General features: G+C 44.6%; 1 protein-coding gene across 1 annotated transcript in view; it reads right to left on the bottom strand.

Annotated features, from left to right (window-relative positions):
- Positions 1 to 1,212: 1,212 nt before the first annotated feature.
- Positions 1,213 to 26,565, bottom strand: part of LOC111150683 (tenascin R) — a 200,689-nt gene continuing 175,336 nt past the window's right edge. Inside the window, exons 20-24 of the mRNA XM_022508231.1 lie at positions 12,138 to 12,289; positions 10,629 to 10,725; positions 6,317 to 6,478; positions 2,276 to 2,439; positions 1,213 to 1,332 (exon numbers count right to left, since the gene is read on the bottom strand). Of these exons, the coding sequence (XP_022363939.1) occupies positions 1,213 to 1,332; positions 2,276 to 2,439; positions 6,317 to 6,478; positions 10,629 to 10,725; positions 12,138 to 12,289 (695 nt within the window). The remainder of the gene's footprint in view (positions 1,333 to 2,275; positions 2,440 to 6,316; positions 6,479 to 10,628; positions 10,726 to 12,137; positions 12,290 to 26,565) is intronic.

Genomic DNA, 26,565 nt, shown 5'->3' with positions numbered 1-26,565 from the left:
TTTCCTCTGGCACTTTTCGTTTTTCCTCTCAGAGGCAGAATAATAAAAGAAGATGGAGAAAGGCTTCTCATGATGTCAACTCATTACAGAGGTCATTCCTATTTCCCACAGGACCAAAAAAGAGCAAAAAAACAAAAACAGCCCCTCCCCCTCTCCCCCGAATTTCTCCTCTTTCCAGGAATTATCAGTCAGGGGAACGGCTGGCTGGTCATATAACTTCTTCTTCTGACCCTTATTAAGCCACCCACATTAAGGAGAGCTTGGCTGAACACAGAAATGAGGCCTTCCATTTGCAATTCAGGGAAAAAAAAAATCCATGACAAATAGGACCAGAGATAAGAAAATAGAGCTAGGTAAAATCTGTGTTTCCCAAGGGACCTGTAATCTCAAATGGCAGATGCCCTGATTTCTACTTTTGTCCTTTCATCAATGTCTGACCCCAAAGGGCTCAACCTACAACCATCTCCCCCTTTCGTCCACAGAGAAGTTCTGCCTGGCCGAACTAAGAGAGGGGGCAGTGACTTATGACCCTTAGGGAACACAGCCACTGTGTAGCCCAGGGCCAGGTGTGGACAATGCCTTGGGCTTGTGGGGCCATGGGGGTCTAAAGGTAGGATGGACGGAGGCACAGGACTGACTGGGGCTGGGAAGGAGACGGCTGCTCTTAAAAGGTCATAGGACACTTGGCTGGTAAGAGTGTCAGAAGATGAAAATCTTTGGCCCATTAAAAAGGACTTGGGTTGTTGGGATGGGGCGAGGTTAATCTATTTCCTCTGAAGGGGTATTGTTGGCAGACCTCTCTTCTCGAGGCTTCTCCCGGGGGCTGCTGTGAGAACCTGGCCATCCAAGGCAGTGACCAGAGCACGATTACCTGGGAGTGAAGGGCAGCTCCTAGGTGTCCAGGAAAAGAAGGCCTTGTGCCATAGCAATCTGACTCCAGGACTTGCCTTTCAGTTGGTCTCTTTAAAACATTCCAGACTTTCCCTCCTCGGTGAGAAAGGAGGGGAAGGTTAAGGATGACTGGGTGGGAGGGAGCACGGAGACAGAGGCCCAGGCCCGGGACAGCAGACACCACGAACAGCTATATCCTGCTTCCTCCAACACCCTTCCCACGTTGCCAAGCACAGTACTCTTACCCCCCACCCCTTGTTTCATATTATAAAATACAAACAAATGACAGAAAAGGTCAGTTGGCCCGCGGCCGCCCAAGGCTCAGAACTGCAAGGACCGCCGTTTCCTCCCAGCCGTGAGACGGTGGCTGTAGGGGCGCATCTTCATCTCCACGAAAGGGATGGAGAATTCGTGGCCTTTCCAGTGGTACCAGTTGATCCCCTGGGAAGGAGGAAGACAAGCAAGTCAGGTCCCCACCTCCCCCCAGGTGGAACACCCGGCTTGAAAAGAGGGAGAACACCAGGAGTGGGGAATCTAAGATGAGGATTAGTCATTCTCCATTAACGGGAAGCTCTGCAGTCCAGCTCCCTATAGGGTCGAAGGAGCTGGGTCTTTCTCCAGCTTTTCTTTTTAAGCGTGCTGTGGCCCGAGTGTTCATCAGGTTATGTCTTACTGCCAGCTTTATGTTTTTGGCTTTTAAGATTTGCATGCACCGGTTATCGGTGCTGAATCTCAAAATCCCAATAGTATAGGATCATCTTGTGGAGAATGATTGTGTTTGACTGCTCACTCCTGAGGGGAGAGTCAGGTAGTTTCTGCCTGTGGTGACCAGCCATCTTGGTTGGCTCAGGAGGGAGGGGTTTCCCTGGCTGCTGGCCTTGGGGTGCTAAAACTGGGAAAGTCCCAGATGGTCCAGTTGGTCGCCCTATCTCCCAGCTCAGCCTGTGGACTTGTAGTCTCTAAGGGAGAAACCTAGTCCAGTTGACACTGGTTTTCTGATCTCTCCTTTCCTGGTACCCTTCTTTAGATGAGGTTGAACCTGTGAAGCTGTCCCTAAATTTGATAAGCTCTCCATGGAATGGCTAAGATGAGGAAATGAAATGAATGGAATGTACCGGTAGTCAAGGGCTTTTCTGGGTGACTTCTAAGTTCTGAGTCCAGATGCTTTTTTTTCTCTCCTCTGGCTTCTGCTTTGTCCCACTCTTATCTCAGGACCTGCCTTCCTTTCCTCTTCATAATAGTCCATTCTCAAGACTGACTTTTATTTATTTATTTTTTTTACAGAGGGAAATGTAAGACCAACTTGTGCGTCGAACACATAAAGCCGAGGGACGGTGGGTTCCACAGCCCTGGGTCATTCAAGATGGCGGCCAGCTTCACCTACCTGACTGTGCCTGGACTCTCCATATTTCCCATTGAGGTTGGTGCGATGGCAGTTCTTATACCACCAGGCCCCCTTGTAGGACATGGCACAGTTGGTAACGGCAACATCATTGTCTCTGTCCTCTGTGGAGAAAGGGCGTCCCTGATGATAGCTGAGGGAGTCCCCTATAAAGAAAAAGATGCTTTCATAAGGGCATCTCATTTGTTCCTCTTTTGTCAGGACTGTCTGGACATCTGACCCACTAACAACACACCTAGCCTGCCCTTAAGGGACCTTCCATTTACTCATCTCGTTCTCACGCATTTCCTCAGCTGGGCTGTAGGGAACTTTTACTCCACCTTACCCCCTGGGTCAGCTGCTTCTTTGCTGCTCTCTGCAACTCATTTCCTCATTCCTCTGACCTTCTGCTCAGAGCTCTGTCCACTCAGTCCACTTCACACCCCTGTCTTTTCCCTCTAGGCTTGCACTGGGCACCCACATTCATGATTCCTTTGTCCCCAGAGGACACAGTGATGAGCCATGGTGACTTGAGTCAATCTGGGTTACCACCATGCATCCATAGCCTGGCCTTCTCCACAGTTTCTTAAGCTTGGTCAACCCTCACCCAAAACCCCACATTCAGAACTTGGTGCCACATGTAAAGAGGGATCTCAGCAAGCTCAAGTTCCTGTCCACAGGAGAAAGCATGATAAGAAAATCCTAATCGTGTCCAAGAATGCCTCCACTGCTTCCCACCATGGCTTACTCTGAGGGGATGATCTTTATTCTCTGAGAAAGCCTGATTCTCTCACGTCAGTTGGATCCCCAACTGAACATATCATGTTTCTGTCCCATCCTTTTCATCTTCTCTTCTCAGGCTCCAAGAAATCTGGTTTTGTGTCCATTGAGAGCTAATCTTACTACCTGAAACTCACTTTTTAAAAGATTTTATTTATTTATTTGAGAGAGAGAGAAAGAGAATGAGCTTGAACAGGGGGGAGGGACAGAGGCAGAAGGAGAAGCAGACTCCTCACCAAGTGGGGAGACCCCCACGTGGGGCTTGATCCCTGAGGACCATGACCTGAGCTGAAGGCAGATACTTAAGTGACTGAGCCACCCAGGTGCCTCTATGAAACTCAGTCACATTTCTTCCAGGTCCAGAGGAAGGCAGAAAATAGAGCTTATTTTTTTCTTTTTCATGTATATATACATGAAAAAGAAAAAAATAAGATAAATAATATACTTTTATATATATATATACATATACATAAAAATATGTATTTATTAGCATAGTCACCTCCTCTAATCCTAAATCATATTCATATCCTTTAGCTTTAAAACTTCTTGGATTAATCCTATTTTCTAGTGACCCTTTCTTTACCATGGGTCACTCTTGCTCTGACGACCTCCTATCTTCTCATCTCCAGCTCGTCCTTCTGTAATCTAGAATTTGCTCTCCACTACTGCCCTACAACAATGCTCTCTCGCTTCCTCTCTGATATTGCCTGCTGCAGTCTTGGATAGATCCCAGCATTGGTCTTTATCTCCTCCCCCAATCTGGCTTCCCTTCCCATTTCTGCCTCATACCACCTCATATATTCAGTGCATCGTCCAAGTCTTGGTTTTTCTCTCTCAAACCACTGTTCAGATTTATACCTTTCTCTTAATTCCTGATATTAGTCAAGTCTCCTATTATCTCCTACCAGGATTAATGCAGCAGCTGCCAGCAGGTCTCTGTTCTTTACTCAGATTTACTTTATCCAGTTTAAGGCTGTCACATTGATCTTCCTAAAACCCCCAAATCCAAAAGACTCAGGACCTACCATGGCTCCCCACTGCTCACCATAGTCACACGGCTCCCTTGGTTTTAGGGCCCTTACTCTGCCAATCTTCTTTCTGTTTCTTTTGAACTCACACTCTGCCCTGGGGAGCCAGGCTCTCCATGCCTGCCCTCCCTCCACAGTAACTGCTTCTCCCATGACTTCTCTTCCAGAGTTTGCCTTCCTTGCCATTGGGACCCAAGCCAGATGTCGCTCCTTCCAAGGCCAATGAGCTCCTGGTAAGCTGGAAGTGAGTACCATTTCTTTTATGGTTCTTTTTTGAAAAAAGCTGTTTCATTCTTGCAGAGGTCATGTCTTATGCTTGTTTCGAGTCCCTGTAACTTGCACAATGACCTTTTTGGGGTTGCTCAACGACCTTTTACTGATAACTTGATTTGGAGTTTTCAGTTCTACTCTGGTCAGAGTCTTGATGAGAGACCTAGATTTTTGTAGCCTTGAGAAATGGGGACAGGAGAAAGGGATGAACATGAATTGGAGGCCATAGGACGGATAGTTGCCAGTAGGGCCAATAAAATGAGCAACAAGTCAAGATAAAGGCCAGGGGAATTGGGCAATGGTGAATGCCAGAAAGAGAGGATGGGCTCTTCCCCACTGGAGACCTTCTGGTCTAGAAAGAACAACCACTGAGTGGAGTTACCCAGAGAAGAGGGCAGTCCATATAAGCCCAGGTTTTCATCATTTGAGGAAGATGAACTGAATATTTGAAGAGAGGGGTCGGACTGCAATTAATTCATGATGATTGGTCAATTTGCTGGCAGGATTTGCCTAGGAGACATGAGAGTAGAATGCGGTCCCATGGCCCTGCCCTTCATGGGGCCCGGTAGCAAGACGGAGCTGTGGTAAAGGCAGCATGGCTGGGCCCATGGGGTGAGGGGGCAGGCAGGGAGAAGCAGAGGCCTGGAGCGGATGAAGAGGGGGGAGGAAGGTGGAACATGGGAGCAAGGGGCAAAGCTTGATTTTCTTCCTGTGGGAAGAATAAGCACTGCTTTTCTATAGACACAATTCTAATCTTAGGGAGTTGATTGTATCAGTTTTTTTTTTTTTAAATGATTTAGTCTGACATCTTGTTTAATACACTCCATTTCAATGGCTCTTTTATGCCCAAAGTGTAGTAAATTGGAGCCACCGTGAGGGGCACCTCAGGCGGACCTGACTGACCACCGACAGGAACGATCTCCAAATAAACAAGAACGAAGCACGTCTTCCTGCAGAGTAACAATACCTGGGTGAGAAGAGAAATACTTGGACAGGTGTAGTAATCAGAAGGGCAGCACCTCGATGATCTTCTTAATTCCAAGAGTCATGAAAATGCTGCTAAAATTACAGACTAGCGTTTAGCCCTTACACTGGAGTTAATGAAAGGACCAATAACTCCAGGTACCAAAGAGTAGAATGTTTGGCAAAACAGGTTTTTATGAAATGTGCTATAATAGAACCTAGGAGACAGACTGGCAAAGCCTAAGAAACAGGCTGGCATATTACGTTCTGATAAAACTGTTAATGCAACAGAGCTTATGGACACGGTTGTTCTACTTAGTCGAAATGTCATAAAAATCTATACAGGAAACGCGAGCATGTATTTGGTTCTCGTGGAGGAATGAGAAGAAACGTGGTCGAGGAGGATCTTTCCAGGGCTCTTGCTTGCACCCGACAAAGGTGTTATGATGACTGCTGAGGGGAGGGGGGCCCCCTCAGAATATGGAGGGGTCTGCTTTATTTCCCTTAGTTGCAAGATGGTTTTCCTGGATGTCATTGCAGGAGGAAATTTCTTGCCAGAAAGTAGATGATTATGCACTCGTTGGATAAGAGCCCATATTGATTAATCTAGACAAGAAAAATAATGCTTTGCCCTCACCCTGTGCTTTTTTTTTTTTTTTTTAACTTTAAATTACTTTTGCTGCATCGATTGCATCTTTTTCTTACTACTCTGTGAAGTAGGGCTGGCAGCCTTATTATGATTTTCCAGATGAGGAAACTGAAATCCTGAGGCATTGGTTTCAGGTGACCTGGGTGGTTGGGGACAGGAGGGACCAGCGCCAGTGATTCCCAGCCCTCCCTCCGCCCCTGCTCTTTGGCTGGCAGGGAATTCGCAGGCTTTCCGGGTGCTGCCGCCGCCCGGTGAAGTTCAGGCCTTGACCGCGCAGGGGCGCTGGTCCTACCGCCCGCCCAGCGGCCGTGGGGTTTCTGGGGGCTTGGTCCGGGGGGGTGGCGGCCAGGGTACCTGCAGTGCCGTTGTAGCCCCCGAGGCGCAGCTTATACAGGTTTCGGCCATCCTCCACCGAGAACTTGTCGTAGGAGGCGAAGGCGGCCTCCTGGCCGTCCCGCATGTCCACGCGCAGCTCGTAGCGGCCCTGGGACGTGATCCTGTGTATGTTGTCCAGCCCTGTGGAGAAGAGCGGAGGATGCAGGGGGCCCGGTCCCAGCGGCTTGGGAAATGGGGGGAAATGGGGCTGAATGGGACTGTGGCCTCACAATGGATGTTGCAGAGGGGCAGGGGGATCTGGATTGCTTTTGTCATCAGCCCTTCTCAGGTCATTTATCAGACAGACCCTGCCGGATTCAGAATCTCCTCCCGCAAAAAGACAAGACCTGGTCTGCTGATGGGTGGCCCCCTCCCTGCCCCCATGTCAGCTCAGGGGTCCTAACATCCTGTCTTGACTCTGTAGCACACAAACCTTGAGCCTCAGGATTCCTGGTCCTTTCCCCTACCACCTTCCACTCCAAACCGCGGCATTGGGTGAAAATGACAAGATGTATTACATGGATGTGAATCGTTTGGTGAGAGTGGTAGGAAGCCAGAGGTAGAAACACTGATCAGAGGAGTTCAGGATGGGAGTTCAGGATGGGCGCTAGGGGCCCGGGAGAGCCAGACCTCCTATCATCGCCTAGCAGCCTGCAAAAGGGATTCTGTTCACCTTGCATTATACTGCCTTGCCCTTTCTCAGCTTCCAGCCCTCCTGGGGCTCCCACAGCCAGGTCAGGGGATATTGCCATTTGCCCTCTGACTTTGGTTCCTTTCTGTTTAATCCACCTGCTACAGTTTGCTTTGCCCCTCTCTGCACTGGTCTTCTGGGTGGTTATTTTCACCGAGCTGCTTCCCTTTGGGCTCTAAGCTTCGTGGACCTTGGTTTAATAGATTCTTGTAACGTGCAAAGCCTCTGTGAGCCCGCATCTTCCTTGGTGATGTTTTCTCGTATATATTCCCTTGTCCGCTTGCTCTGGCTGGCTGGACTCTGGGACTTCCTGATTTTGACCTAACTGTCCAGACTTTGAACCAATCACCTTGCATTGCTGGTGATCTCTGAGTCTTCCTGATTTCTATCTGCCTACTGAACCGAGGTCCTCTTGCTTTGCTGTCATATCTGATATCTATCAGAGGATGCAATGATGAGAATAAAGGAATAAAGCAATGGAAGGGAATTTAGAGATTACTTAGGCTAATCTCGTTGTGGAAGAAGAGGTTGAAATCCACACAGGTGCTATTATTGGCTGGAGGCCACCTGCATCCTTCTGCTTCCCTATCCTGTTTGAGATTTAAAGCTTCATTTTGATTATAAGTTGAGGGCTGAGGGCTGTTTGCTGTTCACCAGGTTGCTGACCCACAACCTACCCTAGACTTGTGTTTGTGTGGATCTAGTAGATCCTGGGGGTACCTGCCCTGGATACCCTTCAGAAATGGTGGGCATGTCCCCCAGCTGCTAGATGTGTTGGCTGCTAACAGCTCACAGCTGCCTTCTTCTTGGATAATTGCCTTTGACCAAACAGGAGTTACTTCCCCTTTAGCAGCTACATTCTCTCTTCCCCGTGCCTTGAAGCAGACCTACATTAATGCCTGATGTAGGGGGTATGAAAGACCATCCCCTTGTCCTACTGGGGACCAACTCTGAGGAGCAATTCATGCTCCAGACCTTCCCTGAGGATCAGACCAAAGATAACCTCTCACCCAAACTGCATTTTTGCATAGTGTCTTCTGCTCTGTCTCGCTTCCTCCATTCCCCTACTCCTGAGACCACTCCCTCAATAAATCCCTTGAAAAAGAATGTCTCTGGCTCTGCTTCTGGGGAACCCAACTTGGGATATAAATCATGGGTCATAGTTACCCTGAACCTGAGTATTGCTGCCGAACTATAGATCACCAGGCCATGCCTTGATTCAGCAGCCCTCACTGGCTCCCTATTACTATGGCATTATGTCAAGACTTCCCTTCCTGGCTTTAGGTACCATAATGTGCTTTTATTCAACCCATCTAACCTCATTTTCCTCTTTCCCTGCCCTGCGTCTTTGCTCTGGTTCGGTAGTTTCTTTCCTGTCCCATTTGCACATGTCAGAAAAATCCCTGCCTTTCCTCTTTTCTTGTCCCCTTCCCTCCTGCATTCTTCTTAGTCATGGATCGCCCAGAGCCTCCTCCACAAAGCTGACCCCTCCCCTCTCCGAGTATTTGTGCCTTCTCGTAGATCGTTCATCGGTTGGTACAGTATTTCTCAGCATGGGATGGTATCTCTCATGATAGGAGAAATACTTTGGGAATGAGGACGAAATAACCTTAAACGTACAGGGAGAAAGCTATTTCCAAATCCTATTTCTTTCTTCATAGTTAAAGGAGAAACCTTAACTCAGATCCTAACCTCAACTCCCAGTCTCAGTTTGGTTCCAGTACTTGGCGGTGAAAACACCCAACGCTTGCTAACCTTCATTTGTACCACCAGCAGCAACATCAGGCTTGGGGCCCGTGTATTTAGCTGTCATTTAATAATATTAATATTGTTTTGTTTTCCTTGTATGAATTTTTAAGGCTCCTTTTTGTTTTGGCACATGATAACTAGCTTTCCATTTTGGGAAATGCTATGAAGTTTCTTTCACAAAACAGTCGATTTAATTAAATAAAGCAAGTGATACAGAGAAAATGTAAGTACAAGACAGTTCAGCTACTTCACAGATAATGCAAAAATCGTGGGATCAGTGCACAGTTGAGGCTGAGGGCTGGGGAACGCGAGCCCTGGGTGCCAGGGACCTGATCTACGTGCATTGTACTTGTCCCCCAAGCTGTGTGCCATCTCCTAGAAGGTAAAAATACTTCCTCTGCACTTGACTTCTCTCTCAATATTCTTATCTTATAGTTTCATTACCTACGTCAGCCAACACAGTTCTGAGCCTCTCATAGGTACTCGATAAATTCTTATCATTGATGGACCTATCGGTGCCTACGCTTTAAGCACCTACCATCGCAGGCACCATAACAGGCAGGGGGACTAAAAGATGGCCAAGATGTGGTCCTAGTTCTGAAAGAAGTTTCCATGGTACAGTCAAGAGGGACAGAAAGAAAATGGACACTGTGCTTTGGGCCCCACAAAAGAGGGAGTGGCCAATTCTCCCATAGGCAGAGGGTGAGAAAACTGGGCAGCACAGGTTCTGTGAAGGACGAAGAGTGTATCTGGGTCTCTGAATATACACAGACAGGCAACAAGATGTACAAGGTAGGGGGATGGTGGGCTGGGAGAGCATTCCTTGCAGAGGAAGCATTAATGATTCTGAATGTTTGGAGCTGGGTGCTGGCATGTGTAGGGGAGTGTAGGTGGGAGGTGTGGGGGACTTAGTGGTGGGGAGCAGGCTTCAGAAGTAGATTAGGAAGGGTCTTGTACCTCAGCGAAGGGGTTTGGCTTTCCTGGTGGCACTGAGGCGTCACTGAAAGGGTTTATAAATGGGGTTAACCACAGCTCAGATTTCGGGCATGAGGAAGACCGCCGTGTGGACAATGGAGTAGTCCCGGAGGCAGGGAGGTCAGGTAGGGAGCTGTCGTGTGAGTGTCCAGAAGAAAGACAGTGAGGCCCAGATGACGTAGGGACCGGGATAGAGGGAGGAGACCACAAACAGGGAAGTCAGTTATGCGCCCTTCCCCCTGCCTCCCTGTATGTTTCACTATGAAAATCTAACCCAGGTGGAGACACAGGTAATCCATTTACTGCTTTCCGGGGTTGGCACTCCCGCCACCACCTGGATATTCACCTTCTCACGCCAGCTCCGTTCTCAATCTGCACCTCCCGCCTGTGTCAGACCTCTGGGAGATGGCAGGACACCCCAAAGGCGCTTTTCATTTTTCTCTTCCCTTGCCAAGTCAGGCAATAAGATTCCTCCGGGGAGCTGGGGCAGGGTGACTGCCTCCTCTCTCTCCCGACCTGCAGGCTGCCTGGCAGGTGCCCAGCATCTGAGAGGTGACCGGCCAGCTGGCTGTGTCCTGCACCCCCTCCCCCACCAGACAGCTCACTTCCTCTGTAGTTGCCTCATGTCAAGACCCATCAGCATAAGAGACTATTAATGAGGATGGGAAGAGACAGAGCAAAGAAGAAAACACCACAATAAGATAAAAACAGATCAATAGCGGAGCCAAACAGAGCAAGAGGTACTGAAAGCAATTCACGAGCTGTCAACTTCTCAACAGACACGGCGTTTCGGATCATCCCAGATGGACACAGAAAGGAAGGAGGTGGACAAAGACCCGGAGCAGGATTCCCAGGGAAAGCATGAAGGAGGATTACCCAGCCAAAACTCATCCTCCAGGTTCCCGAAGCCGACACGGTACTCAGCCCACTTGCGGAAAAAATCAGTTTGGCCGTTCTGCCGTCTCTGGAACACCTGTTGGGGGAGACAGGAGAGGAAACAATGTGATGCTAAAGAAAATAAACCCTCATGAGTAAAATCGCTGTAACTGAGTTTTCCAGCCGCCAGGAGAAAGATGCTCAGATCAGGAACATTGCTGTACAGAGCTCGGTATCCACACGGCTGTTTTCGTAGTAAGAGATGCTCAGAGCTCTCCTCCGGAAGTGTGGAGGTCCCTGAAGAATAGGCCAGGGTGTGCCTTTGACACTAATTTGCACCCCTGCAATGCAGAAAGGACTCAGAATCCATCTCAAGCCCCCAACCAGGCAAGGGGAAATAGGCTTGGCTCTCAAATGAATCTTTTGGCAGCACCGAGGGCAGTTGAAAGCATTTCTCACCAAAAGAACAGGACCGACCCACATCAGCTAGTAGCTATCACCATCCTATTGCAGGCAAAGCAACTGCATATCATTCATTTTTCCGAGCTGTTTAAGTGCTAATTTCATTTAACCTCCAATGCATCAGCCTCAGCTTCAATTTCCAATTATGCTTTAAGAAGGAGGCACAAATATGTCAGAAACATAAAAGAGAATGCCTCCCCAGAGTAGCTTACGAGCACAGCCACCATTTAACTCCATTAAAAATCTATCCATTTTGCACCAAGAAAAATCCAGTGCTGTGTGTTCACAGCGCTAGAGGGGAACCGCGGGAGGTCTGGGGGGCTGTGTGTGCGTGCAGTGACGGAGCGAATGCTGGGCTCCTTTAGGGTCAGGCTGAGGGAACTCTCCCATACGCAAAGCGGGCTGCACCGCTAGCTGGGGCCATTTAGGACACTGTTCTTTCTCTTCTCTTGGTGTTGTCCTATTAGCTGTGGAGGGAGGCTGTCTCTTATTTTCCTGACTGCTGGTGCATCTGGAAGGCTGTGGCAGCACTGGGGAAGAGCCAGGGAGGCCAGGGAAGATGGGGACAGGGGTAGGCTTGGTAAATAGAGATGGCTATCCGTGCTCATCGGTTTCCCCATATGCAGTCATCCCATAGAGTTCCCCATCGAGGCTCCCCTCCTTCTGCAGAGGACCCACTCTCTCTGCTCCTTGACTACAGCTGCATCTTTCAGCAGGCAAGAGTCCTAGGCCTATCAGAGCCATTCCTCCCTCTCCCTGGCACCCTCCTGCATTAACTATTGTACAGAAGGAACAGTATTCCTGGGGCCCCTTCACTGGGCCAGGCCACTGCTGCCTCGATATGCTTAATTGTTCCAGTGCTTGGCCAAACCCATGACTGCCTTGCTAAGCAAGGGCCCAGAGGCAAGGACGAACCCCACCATGGACAGGTGGAAGATGGATGAAGACTGGCCAGAGGATGGTGAAATTTGGATCCACAGACACCAAGCCAGATGGACCAGACCCCGAGGATGTTTGTGAGTGTGGAGAACAGTCCCAGATACTTACAATCCAGCCACCCCCATCGGTGGTCATGTCGCAGTACACCTGTAACTTCCGGCTTAGCTCTCCGTTGAGGAAGATGGTGTAAACCCCACTCAGAGTGTCTCCATTCATCAAATGCTGGGCACAGTCTTGAGGATGAGGAAACACCCGGCCCCCTGCATAGGAAAAGAGGCAGTTTCCAGAAAGGATCCTTTCTCCTACAATGTGTAATGACATCTTGGATTGGACAAGGTTGTAAACGGCCTTGTGGTACTTCATCAAGAGCTGTAAGAAATCTTTACTGGATCTCAAGCCTTGTGTGGGGACCCCACATCATCCTGTGTTCCCCCCTCTAACTGATGTTGGATTACGCGAACAATATACAGTTTGGGGGCATCTAAGGACCAAGGACCTGGGTTCATAGTCTGGTTCCTTCCCTTCCTATTTGTTTGGTTTTAGGCAAATGGCCTGACTTCCTTGGGTATCAGTTTTCTTATCAGTAAAACGGGGCTAATAAAAAATCCCCCCCCCCATGAAGGGTGAAAGCGTGTTAATGTAGCTAGTGGGGTTACTCAGGTGATTATTACAGATGCATGGGCCACAATAGATCACTGTAGGGCCCACCTTTCTTTTTCTCCCCCTCCCCCCCTTTTTTAAAAAATATTTTATTTATTTTGGAGAGGGAGAGAGTGCGCACAGGAGCAGGGGAGAGGCATAGGGAGAGGGAGAAAGAATCTCAAGCAGACTCCATGCTGAGTGCAGAGCCCAACATGGGGCTCGATATCATGACCCCGAGATCATGACCTGAACCAAAATCAAGAGTTGGATGCCTAACTGAGCCACCCAGGCGCCCCAGTAGGGCCCACCTTTCAAAGGGATGACAGGTATTAAGCAAAACCTTCCACCATCCTCACAACAGCATGAAGGAATGCCTACACAAGCTCGGAGTTAGCAAGAAGATGGATCTCTATTCCTTGCCCAAAACAATCTCCTGATTGGACTAAACAATCAAATGGCCATGTTTTACAGTTCAGTTTAAGTTTAAGGAAAGGGCAGGGGAAATAAATTGCTGTTCATATTTCAGAGAGAACAGCCCAATTTGTAGGACAATATCTAATTAGCTAAAAGAGAAGCTTAAATCATGTATCTTGAAGAGCTTAGCTTCGGGGCAAATTTTAATGCTTAGCAGGCAAGCCAAGAAGCAGAGATCCCACTGGAGCTGATTTCTGGACTGCAGGAGTGGAAAGAGCAAGTAAAAGGGAGAGCTTGCCATGTAAGGAGAAGTGGTTTGGGTGATCTGTGCATGCAGTGATGTTCAGGGTCAATGAAATGAGGCTGATTCTGTTTTAAACCCTTGAACTATAGCAGTTAGAAGGAGGCTGGGTAGGGACCTCACGTGTCAGTCACTACAGTGACCCCTAGTGGCGATACCGGCACACTACAGGTGTGCTGGAGGGCAGCTTGGAGTCAGCTGTGGGGGAGGGAGGTCTGAGCAAGTGGACCTCCTTGAACACCCTGGTCAACAGATCATCCTGTGTTAGGAAGAGTCGTCAGGGTTTAGTAGATCTATGAACTCTTAGCACAGGGACTGTCCAGCTTGCTGCCATACCATGGTCAAAGTTTGCTCCCACGTAAGGTAGTTTAGAACAAGGGCACTGCCTACTTCAGAGACAGTTGCAGCAGGGAGTAACAATACATTTCTATAGAACTTGTACTAGAGAAGGTGTGTTTTATTTCTATTTAATTCTTGGAAGAAACTTTAAGAGAAAGGCAGATTGTTATAGATCAGACAGATCACTATTTTGCAGAAAAGGAAACTGCACTCAGCAAGATCACATAGCTTCCACAGGTCAGTTGAACTCAAGTTTTGAGACCCCAAGTCAAGTGCTCCCTGCACTTGGCTAAATAAGGAATAACATGTATACAGTTTACAGGAGTTATATCTATCCATACAGCAGGGAATTAATTGATGTCTGTATTTATCTTACAGGCATCCCAAAGGCTAAAGGTACCTCAAAAAGTTCTATGTTCAAATTAAACATCTTTATCCTCCAAACTGGTTTTCTGAAGTAGCTGCAGGAAAGCTCTAAACTTTCATCTGCAGCACGTCCTAAAGCCTGACAGAATTCTTAAACCCACGTATTCCTAGTGGTCACAGTTATGTGTCAGGGGACAGGTGGAAGTGAGCTCCTTCCCTCTCCCTGTTACACTGGGAGCACCATGATGATGTCCTGGCTCCCAAGCCTTTCTCTCCACCTGGTCTCTGCAGCAACCTGCCTGTCTGCATTCCCTTCTCCACTCTTCTTTCATTGGCTGACTTTCTCATTTTATGAGATTAGCACAAAATGTTGTGCTTTAGCTCATTCTTAAATAGTCCTTTTTTTTTTCTTAATCGATTTAACTCCTTAAAGGGGCCAGAACTCACAACCCCCCCCCCCCCCAGTATCTAGGATGTTCCCAACAGAACATCTTCCCCCAAACATCAAATTATAACAAATATACCTATAAGGGATGCCTGGGTGGCTCAGTCAGTTAAGCTTCTGACTTTAGCTCAGGTCATGATCTCAGGGTCCTGGGATCAAGTCCCACATTGGGTTCCTTGCTCGGTAGGGAGCCTGCTTATCCCTCTGCCTGCCTCTTTCTCTCACTCTGACAAATAAATAAATAAATAAAATCTTTAAAAACAAACAAAAAGCAAAACAAAAAAAACAAATACACCTATAAAACCAAACCAAACTTTAGAATAGGTAAGTAAATGATGTTTTACGATTTTCTTCATCTTGATGATTATTTAATATTTAAGTTATTGATACTTTCAAAAGGTTCAAACACATTTAGTTGTCTTAAAGGTAAACCTACGAAAAACAAATATAGTAGTTGAGATGGCCTGCCCTGGAGACCTTTTTAGATACCTGAAAGAATGTCATATAAAAAAAGGAATTCGTGTTTTTTTTTAAGTCAGAAAATGGGAATAAAATCAACTTAAGAAAAAAGTGGATTTAAGTGGTGTCAAAAGTTTGGAGAGATGAAGCTCCCAGACTATACCCTGGGAGAGGAAGGGCTGTGTTTTCATCTTTCTGGGCCCCCACACTGGGCTGGTTGGTGGAGGAGCTCATCAGATGTGTTCAGGTCTGGTGCATGGTTGCTGGGTACACTTGTCTTACCTTTGACAAGTTGGGAGGCCACCTGGTTGTTTCTAGATTTGATTTAATCTGTGGCATTATTGGAAAGTCAATCAATAAACATTTTGCCTGCGTAGAATATCAGGAGCAACAACTGGGATTTTTACCTCCTGGGCACTTGGAGAAGACATATCTACCATGAAACCACTCTTCTCAACCCTTCTCCAGCCCTCAGTATTACCAGAGTTTTGCCTCCCACTATAGGTCCTCAATCAGATCATTACTCCTTTTCATCAGATGAGAGGAGGCAGAGGCTCACTAATTCCCAAATGGGGACTTTATTAAAATTCAGATTCCTGAGTTCTGTGGCAGATGAACTAAGTCAGAATGTTGAGGGATAGCAGGGGATCAGTGTCTTACCAGATCTCCCCAGATGAATCTGAAGAGCAGCTAGATTTGAACCCCACTCTTTCTCTGGTACATTTTCCTCTTCTCAAAGAGGCCAAGAGGTGGAATCGGTAAGCTAGACTATGCCCCTGAGGGGCCTGGTGGTCTGCTTTCTCTGCTTAGGTCCTGTGTTCTAGTGACTCTAGACAGAATTCTTAGTCTGTCTGTCTCTCCTGCCCTCCCCTATTTCCTTCTTTCCCTTTCCTTTCCTGTCTTTCCCAGTAGGTATGTCTTTTTTTTTTCTTTTTAAGATTTATTTATTTATGGGAAAAATAGAGAGAGAGAGAGAGAGAGAGAGACCATGAGGGAACATGGGGGAAGGGAGAAAACCTCAAGTAGACTCCCCTGGAGAACAAAGCCCAACATGGTGCTACATCTCATAACCCTGAGATCATGACCTGAGCTGAAATCAAGAGTCAGACACTTAACTGACTGAGCCACCCATGTGCCCCCAGTAGGTATGTCTTGAGCAGGCTGGTCCCCTGATTTAGACAGGGTGGCACGGTAAAGGGAGGGAATAAGAGATTCTGTTTATTCTTGAGTTTAAACCTTGTGTTCCAGTTTTCCTATTAAATTCTGCTTTGAGAGTTCTTAGACCTTGGCTTAGCTAATAATAAAGAATGTACTGATTCTTACTCTGCTGGGTTCCTTGTGTGGATACTGTGATTTCAACATTCATAGGACATTGTCGGGACAGATTTCAGGCATCCCTAACTCTCTGGATGTTATGCCATCTAATATAATCAGAAACTCACATTTCACCCTAACGTAGATCATTCCAATAATTTTTCTGAAGGCAGAAATTTTAGGACCAAGAGCAAAACCGGAAGGTTTTTGTTTCCTTTTGTACAGTAACTGGGGCCTGGCCTGACAAAGAGGCTTTGTTGTTGTTGTTCTTGTTGTTTTTGTTGTTGTTGTTGTTGTTTAAACACAAGCTGTGGTGATTGCCAGGTTAAGAGGAAAGCAATGCCTAGTGATCAGTACACTGAAGTGTCTCGTGGTTAAGTGTTTCTAGATGTAATTGTGAGATCAACAGGACTGAGGCACTCACTGGAAGAACTGCTCAGAAATTGGTTTGTGTTGGGCATCTGAAGGCCGAGTGTAGAGTGAAGTGAAGTGAGCTACGTGACACACAGCACAATCAGATTACCCTCAGCCAGCTGGGAGTGAAGGAAAGTCCCTGCCCTATTCCTTACTTGTTTGTATTCTTGGATGTAGCCTTTAAAATGGCCAGAGTTGATGGCTTTGGAGAGCATCTGCCTTCTGCCCTCTCTTCTGGCCTTAGCATCAGGACCAAAGCCATGATGCCAGGATTTCCCTCTGAGGACAGCCTGTGCACATCTCTGTAACTACACAGCAAAGTATGCTATTCCACGGAAGTACAGGTGACTGCCTCTGGTCACCAGTGCTCAGGCTGTTCTTCCCAGAAGTGGGTTTCTGCTTGCAGGTTTGTGGAGGACAGTTTGAGGTCATGGACAGGGCAAAGTTACTTGTTTGCCCCACATGGGCTGTGAAAACCTACCACTTTAGTCTCTTTAGTAGCATCTTCTAATTCATTTACCTGTCTATTCTTTTATGTATTTATTCAACAAACATATGGGGGGCATCTGTTGGGTTCTGAATACTGGGCTAAGAGATAATATAAAAAAATGAAAGGATACAGTCCCATCTTTCAGATTGCTCACACTGTGGTGGGAGAGACAATTATAACCCCAAGTTCTAAGTGCTCTGGGAAAGAGATAAACAGAGGGAACTATTAAAATGTGGAGGTGGGCATGTGGTGAATTTGGTGCTGATGAGGGTAGGGTGAGCGGCAGAGCTTGGGATGGGACAGGATTAGCAAGTGCTAATCAGAAAGCACTTCTTATTTTAGGAAGTTAGAAGTAATCTGTAGAAGTTAGCTACAGACTGGTGGGGGAAGGGTGTCCCAAGTCAGCACAAAAAGCATGGCCTATTTTGGGAAACTGCAGAGTTAGCCAGAAACTGGGTTGGGTGGATAAAGGAGAACCTCAGGAAGGTAAGCAGGGACAGGATCATTCCATTTAAGGAGTTAAACCTTCTCAGGCAGGCTACAGAATTGAAGAGATCACTGATGGACTTTAAGCTCAAGTTTTTAGAAAGATTATTCTTTCTGTGGGGTGGAGAATGAATTTGATGGGGGTAAGATTGGAGGTAAGACCCATTCAAGAGGGAGTCTGGCTGGAGAGGTGACAAAAACTTTTAAGGATGTAATAGGAATGGAGAATCAGCTGAACAATAGACAATGTGGATGCTTTTATTTGAAGCATTTCTGAGGAAGGTCCTCAAGTTCTGTAGACCACTTGCCTTCTGCCCACCATGGGTAAACGAAATAAACTTCTGAATCTTCCTTTCAAAGATCAGCTGAAGACACCGTGATAGAGAAATGTTCTGACATAATTTGCCTTATTTCTTGGATTCATTTATATCAGGAGACCCAGTTCTAAGGCACATTAATTGATCAGACTGGCAGCTGTCAGCTTAACAATATTAACATATTGTTAATATCCTTCCTTACTTCCTTAAAAAAGTGACATATCAAGATATTAACAATATGAAAAAAGAACAAAAATTATGAATAGTTAGTAGAGTTATTAGACATGAACAATGTAATAGTTGAAGGTAAGAACACAACGGATGGGATGAATGGGGGATTCAGATTCAGCTGAACACAAATGAGTGAATTGGATGATCAGATTGAGGAACTTTCTGAAAAGACTAAGTCAAGATAAAGAAAAGAAAACATAAAGACAAAGTTAAGAGATTTGGAGGAGAGAATATACATTCCAACATCTAGCTAAAGAAGTGTTAAAAGGGGGAAATAAAAACAAAGGTTTAAAGAAATAATGAAGATAAATGTCTCAGAATTAAAGATAAAACACCTCTGATTTACAGGGCTTTCAGAGTGTCAGACTGAGGATAAAAAGAAAAACAAACCCCAAAACATATAGTGAAGTGGAAGACTGTAAAAAAGAAAGAAAACATTCTAAAAGCTTCTAGAAAGAGCAGCCCACCTCCAGGGGGAACACAGATCAGACTGACATCAGACTTCTCAGTGGCAACATTGGATATAAAAAGACAATTGAATACTTTAAAATATGAAGGAAACAAGTATTTGAACCTGGCATTTTATACCTCTGATCACACTGCAGTTCAAATGTGAGGGTATGATTAAAAAATGCTCTAGGCATATGAGATTTCATGAGGATTTGCCTTACAAAATCCTTTATGGAAAATCTAGAGTAAGAACACAATTCAGAAGAGTAACAAATGTTAAAGTTCTAAAAAGTAAAAGTGATTAAATACTTGAGTAAAATGTCTTATTTTTGCCTTAAATAAAAGACTACCATAAAAGAAGAAAAAAAAAAGAAAGCCTATTTATAGCAACCCACAGCCCAAATCTAAGCAGGGTTTGTTGGGGGGGAGAAGGTGAGTGAGGGGGTGAGGAGGAGCCCAGAGGGATTTGAGAACATGCTCAAGTACCTGGATTGCTGTAGGGAGACCTACTGATCTATTTAAGAAATCAATAGGGACAAAGAAACATGAACATGGATCTTAAGTCCAAAAGCTGGTTCTTTGAAAATATTAATATTAATAAGACTGATTAGGAAATAAAGAGAGAAGCTGACAAAAATAAAATGAAAAAGGAAAAAGAGCTGCAGATAGAGTAAAGATTAAAATCTCTTGAAGAATTTTATTCTATTAAAATTTAAGACTCAGGTGAAATAAATTCCTAGAAGGTTAGAAAGAGTTGCAACTGGTGCAAGAAGAAACCAAGACCTTGGCTAGAAACCAATACCTTGGCCAAGATCTTGGTAGAAGTACCAGTCAAACATCTCACGTTCCTAAAAAAAACAAAGAGAAACAACCAAAACAACAACAAAATATCCCCAGGTGGTTTTAGTGATGAGTTCTGCTGAAAGTTATTCCAGAAAGAGTACAAAAAATCATGAACACTGCCCAGATTTTTCTTTTAAATGAAGCTAATGAAACGTGAATTTCAAAAAACTCAGTAAGGAAGTATACACACAAGAAAACATGTATAGGTCAATGTCACTTATGATTGTAGATGTAAATAGGCTAAATGAAATTTTAGCTAATCAAACCCAGCCATGCATTAAAAAAAAATATTCAGTGAAATTTCTCCTAGGAATGTAAAGAAATGTATAAAAAAAACCTCTGTCAATGTACTTCATCTCGTTATTAAGATAAAGGATAAACATTATATAATTAACTCAACCAACGCAGAAAAAAGCCATTGGATAGTGTTTAGCAACAAAGTTTATCATAAAAACTCTTAGCTTCAAATAGAAGAAAATTCTGTGACTTAAATGTTTTAAACTTCAAATCTAAGCGAATATTATCCTGGTTTATTTAAGATTAGCCAATTATATATTTATTTTATTTTAGAAAAGCTTAAATAGCTGTTTCTTTTCCCCATCAAAAGGAGGTCTAATAATGAAGACTTAGCAAAAAGTATGCAACATGAAGCTGCCACTAAGCATTCCTTTTAAGAATGAGAATGAGTCAAAGTTACCTAGTACCACTGTTCAGCTGAACATAGTTCTTGAGGTCCCAGTTAAAGTGACAGGGAAAGAAAATTAAATAAATCAGAGGCATAAGGATTAGAAATACATAGATAAAAACTATCATTATTTGTAAATGATATAAAACATTTACCTAAAAATATTAACAGAAATAATAGATAATTTGTGTTAATAAAAGAGCTCAGCAGGATTGCTGGTATAGGATCAATATACAAAAATATACAAAAATCCATAGCATTTTCCCATATCAGCAATAACCAACTAGAAAATAATTTTTAAAGTTCGATACCAGTCGTCAAGCAATAAGAAATTATAAAATGTTTAGAAATGAGCCAAGAGCATAACGTTATAGAGAAATACTTAGTCCTATGAAAGAACACAAAGATGATTTGAATAAAAGAAGAGATATATTTTTAGAAGGGATGACTTAGTATTCTAAAGATGTCAGTTGTCCCCAAATTACTTTATACATCTATTGCAATTCCAGTCTAAATTCAAGTTGAGATTTCTTTTGGGGAACTTGATAAACTTGTTCTATGAAAAACAAAGGTCACCAAAGAGCTATGTCGAATTCGAAAAAGAAAAGTGAGGTAAAACAATTCTTTGTTTTATCAGTTATGGAGAGATTAATGTTAAGATATTAAGTAACAGATATGAAAATACAATGTAGTGTTGGCAAAAGAACAGATAAATAGACCATGGACTACAATATGAGTTCAGAGTTCAGAGATAGATTCATGTACATATGGGAGCTTAATAAACAGTAAAACACCACAAATTAATGGAGAATAGATGGATTATTTAGTAAATGACGTTGAGGAAATTGGCTCACATACAAAGACAAAGAAAACTGCATCTTAATACTATAATATCGAAAATAGACTAAATATAAGAAAAATCTAGAAAGCTAATAAAGGTATGTATAGAAGAGTATTTTTGTGTCCCACAGGCAAGGAAAGACATAAAGATGTCAAAAGCTCAAATAATGATAGCTATTACTTATTTAGCACAGGAAGTCTGATAGAAAGATAGATGATGTGAACAGACAATTTACAGAAAAAGGCAACCTGAAAGGCTAACAAGCATAGATGAGATGTATAAACTCAAACTTGTTATTATTTAAAGAAATTCATCTAGAAAGTGAAATATCAATTATGCCTATTAGACTGTCAGAAGTTACAAAGTTGGGTCATGTCAAGTCGTTAGGAATGATGCATGTCATTAGGAAACAGGTGCTTTCCTGATCTGTTGTAGGGTTGTAGACTAGAATAGCCATCTCAAAGAGCAATACTCCATTAAACAGTGCAAACACATACCCATGACCCAGTCATTCCTCTTCCGGGTGTATATCCTAAAGGTATTGCCTCACTGACCCACAAGTGGACACATACAAGGTACTCTTGGCAACACCATTCGTAGTGTGGGAGGTCGGGGACTGTCTGATGTCCATCTTGGGAGGTTAAAGTGATGGGTGAACAGCATGCAGTATTTTGTAACAATTGGAAGCGAAAGACTAGATGCACATACGACATGGGTGGATCTTAAAACTAGCACTGAGTAGAAAACAGGGGAACAAGGGATGAGTTATCTAGCCCAATACCATTTGCATACCTTTAAAATATTTCTACTCAAAACTTTTCCAAGAACACATTTTTCAAAAACACATATGAACAAGAGGGCCCAGATTCAACACTTCAGAATGATTGCATGTAGAAGGCAGAAGAAGAGATGAGGCTAGGAGGAAATAAATGTGCAGGTACAGAGAGGGATCTTGCTGGAGATTGACACTGGAGATGGGAGATAAACCGATAAACCAAACGGTATGGTTGATTCAGATGGCTCCTCTGAGACCCATCCATCTATCCCCATTGGACTTTTGGAATGGTTTGTTCAGATGCAGTGCTTAGTGCCCTGCCTCCTTCCACACAATCAGATGTCAAGGGAAGGAGAAGGTGGACTTCTCCTTTGGGGGCGGGGCATTGCTTGTTTCCATGAAGCCAGCAGTCCAACTGTTTCTAAGTAGTGGAGCAGAGAGAAGCCCTCTGTTTCCCTACTTTGGCTGAGGAGGAAGTGTGGTGTATGTAAGAATAGAAAGTGGTGGACAGTGGTCACTGGACTTCCCAAGTGATAATTACGTGGATTTGCATGATCCACTATCTATCATCCCAGGACCCAGGATTTGCCAATCTTTGCTAACTTTTATAGCTTCAAAAACTGTAGCTTTTGTTAGAGTAGACTTCCAGAGTTTTTGTGAAAAGCTCCAGAGAGCAGCTCAGCCTGGATGTGGGATAGGACTAGAGCAAAGGCAAAAAAGAAAACTTCTCATTACTCATCTCTGGGCACCTCCACAAATGATTGTTTTCGCTTAACCTCAAGGTCAAGACAACCTATTTTATAGTGTTCACTGTCTCTGAGGACAAGCTTTAGTGAGCGTCTTGTTTGCTTCTTATAGTATTAAAAGAGACAATGAAACCTGCCTCTCAGAAGATCATTTCACCAAGTCTCTGTTGCTCTACGGGGAATATTTGTTTCCTCATTTATATTCATGTCTCTGAAAGACAAGTAGACCTTGAATGAAATTTCAGGCGACAGTAAATTATAAATAATGTATCCATATTTTTTCTCTTCCATACTACTTGTATTTAATTCCCCCCAGAGTCTTGTGCAAACACCAAAGACAAGAGGACAGGAAGCTATTAACATGATGGAAAGAATGAAATGGGTTTATGCTATATGGCAGGAAGGCAACAAGGGAAGATATCTTGATCAAAGAAAAGTTTTGAGGTTTTGTGGAAGTGAGTTCTGTTCTTTTAGTTTTCTCTTTCTTTCTTTCTTATTTTTAAAAACATCGAAACTCTTTTCCAGACCATTAAGTAGACATCTGCTTGAAATGTGTCTCTTATTTTGGCCCACCAAAGGCAAGAAGAGGGTTTGTCGGTGGATGGAGGCCACTCAGGGGCCCCGCTCTAGGCTCTTTTGTTCCATAAGACCAGGCATAAAAAATACGTAGAACAATCAGCTGAGATCAGCCCATCCTAAGAATAGGATGCTGCTAAGTGGAAAGCTCAGGTACTGTCAATGAAGTCGGAAAGGATGCTGGTTACTAGAATGAAATTAGCCTCTAAATCCATCAGCCCTGATCTGCTGTCACGTAGGATGCTTTGGTGTTTTTTTCAGATGTCTTGCTCAGCAGGAATAATTCATGGGGTTCAGACTGGCAGCACTCCAATCTTTCAAGGAAGTGAGATGACTCTCTCCTCTTCATTTTTGTTTCTGTCTCCTCCTCCTTCTTCTTTTTCCACTTCTCCTCCTCCACCTCCTCCTCCTTTTCCCTTTTCTCCTTCTCCCTTTCTTCTTTTTAGGCAAACAGGGGCCCACAGATGGAGTGTGCAGGTGAACTAAGTGGCTCCCCTATGTGTGTGTCATATGGGGGGTGTCAGTGAGGGTCCCATTAGAGAGGCAGGGAGAGGATGAGCTGGGATGTGTTTAGTGTCAGGGCAGGCAGAATGGGGTTCAAGGCACAGCCTCTGTGACCACTCTTCCCAGAGGAAGCCTAATCTTGAGGGATCTTTAGGTGATCTCTGGGGATGACAGAAGAGTCCTGGTATGAGTATCACCCACCCTGTACCCTGGAGGCCCCTTCTCCTGGACTCCTCAAGGCGTCTGGCTTAAGCCACCCATCAGGCAAACCCAAATCTTTGCCTTCTTGATAACATCCTGATTCCCACATTTAGGAAGCTGGTACTCTCGTATTCTTTTCCTCAGTATAGTTTGCTTTTGGCAGGGGAGTTGGAGGGCTGGGGCTAGGAAAGGCAGTGAAAACTCACTAATGTTGACACGTATAGGCTTACTGTAATTTGTTTCCTGAAATTTACATTTGGGGTGGGAGAAAGAACCTGAAATTAGAGGGACTTTGGGCATCATACTCTGTAGGAAGAACCTCTTTGCCTGTCCCATACCTGTGATGGAAGTTGAAAATCTCCTATAGCTTTTTTTTTTCCCCCACCAGAAATCCCTCTTCCATGCTCTACAGCTGGAACTATTCCACTCAACCAGCATTTATTACGTCTGCTATTTGTCAGGCTTTGTGCAAGGTACTTTCCTATGCTTTACTTCTGTCCACAAACTTCTCGTTCTGCAACTGGTCATTTCAGTGGGTTCTGATAAATCTCTAAGACAAAATCAGCAGAGTGTGGTATGCATCAATGACTTAAATTTGAACTTGAGCTTTATAGTCAAACTTGGCAAAGGCTTCCAAACATGGATATACCTTTGCTCCACTGGCCTCTCTTACATGAAGCTGCCACAGGGGTGTACAATAGTTTGGGTCTGGAATCTCAAATCCCGCTGGAGCCTCAGTGAGATCCAATGAGCAGAGCGTTAACAATTCATGGAAATCTGGAGAGGAGGCCAGTGTAGTAGTGGCTTTGTTTGGTGAACAGTGCAGAGAGACCATGAGGATGTAGCTAGGTGTTTGTTTCTTTGTCTTTATGAAACAGCCAGTGGTGGGCAGAGAAGCTGGTAGAGTAGGATAGCCCAGGTAGATCTGGAGCAAGGCACAGTTGCCAGATACTGCAGAAACCTAAGGCATATTGTCATACTGCTCACAATCACTAGCTGCGGCATTGCTAGCATGGGAATTAAAACTTATACTACACTGAGCAAGCATTGAAATCAATGCATTTGGGGGATGATTTAGACCTAATAAATATGCAAACTGGGAGCTCTGTTTATGTTTCTGTCATCTGTGTCCTTTTTATGGGAAAGAAATTCTTAATTCAGTGAAAAGCTCCAATCCATGGGTCTTTGGGTGGTAGCTTGAAAAGGAGGACCATGGAAGACCCTTTAACCTGTGAATATGCAGGGAAGGGCTTGGACATGGGAGGGTAGCACCTTGACACGGAGATAAGCCACTCTGTGAAAGAGCATGGAGGGTGAGTGTAATTGACGTCAGCTCCATAGAGGGATCAGTGTCATCCAAATTCCACTCGGTTAAGACCTTAGATTCATGTTTGGTGATGTGACTGAGGTTTATTTTTGTTTTTTAATTTAAAAATTGTTTTTCTGATTAATTTACTCATTGTAGACACTTTGTAAGATATTGAAGATATAAAAAAGGAGGGAAAAGAGGACTGATTCCTAACCTCACTACCCTAAAGATCCACTGGTAACATTGTGGTGTATTTGATCCATTGTCCTGCTTTGTCATTTAGAACAAGTCTACAGAGAGAGGCACTTGGGTAGGGATGGGGGATCTTCTGTCACCTCCTTCATGATTGGGGGGAATGGGCTCTGGGACAAGGCAGGATTCTAGTCATCCTGGTATGCTAGGATGGCAGGCAGACATACATCGAGGGATAAGTGATATGCTCACACTTGCCCCACAAATGTGCATAGACAAACCCCTAGGATGTGGGGCAGGAAGACAGTTCAAAGTCTGGACTGGGCAGTTCTACAATACAGACTGTAGATAGGGACCCTGGGAAGTGACAGAAAGGATTGGTAATAGACACAGTCTCCACAACCAGATCAACTGGAGTCAAATCCCAGTTCTCTTATGTAAGAGCAATGGGGGTCTTAGATGAGTTACCTCCCATGTGGCTCAATTTCCTCATCTGTAAATGGGGATAATAGAACATACTTCATAGGCTGTCATGATGACTGAATTAGGTAATACATGTAATGCAGTCAGAACAGTGCCTATTGTTAGCTTATTTCCTCTTATGCAAATTAGGATGCTTTTATCCCTTATGGGCATTTTCAGGTAATTTCTGCTGATACTTAGTTGGAGGAAGGCAGGAGGAGCAGCTCGGTTCAGAAGCAGAAGACCCTGGTTGTAGCTTGACCCAGCCACTTACCAACCATGCAAGTCATTTGATTTCCATGCACTCTGTTTCATCATCTGTGAAATGGGGGTAAAAAGTCCCTCCTCACCAGTTGCTATAGGGACTTCGTTGAGACCATAGGATGCAAAAATACTTTGTGTATGGATAAGAACCCTAGATTTAATATGGAGGGTTTACTCTTGGTACTTTTATTAAGTGATTCTCTGATTACAGGCAGCAGAGGAATCAAGGAGGGAAGGATGAACTTTGCTGGGAAAACACTTGCAGAAAATCTGAACCTGATGTCTTCAGTTGGTGCATTTAGTGGGTCCAGGAGGACAAGGAATTTGTGCTGCTGGTTCCTAGGGTTACCTTGGTAGGTAGAAATTTCCTGGCAGGGCCTTGGAAGGGGGAAGTGGGGAGTGGAAGAAACCCTTACTGTCCTTCACAGGAAGAGTTTCTCTGGGAGGTTCCTCCCTGACCAAGCCCCTGA

This window comes from Enhydra lutris, unplaced genomic scaffold (assembly GCF_002288905.1).
Source record: "Enhydra lutris kenyoni isolate GAN:26980312 unplaced genomic scaffold, ASM228890v2 scaffoldscaffold24, whole genome shotgun sequence".
Lineage (NCBI taxonomy): Eukaryota > Metazoa > Chordata > Mammalia > Carnivora > Mustelidae > Enhydra > Enhydra lutris.
This window is presented reverse-complemented; position numbering and strand designations above follow the sequence as displayed.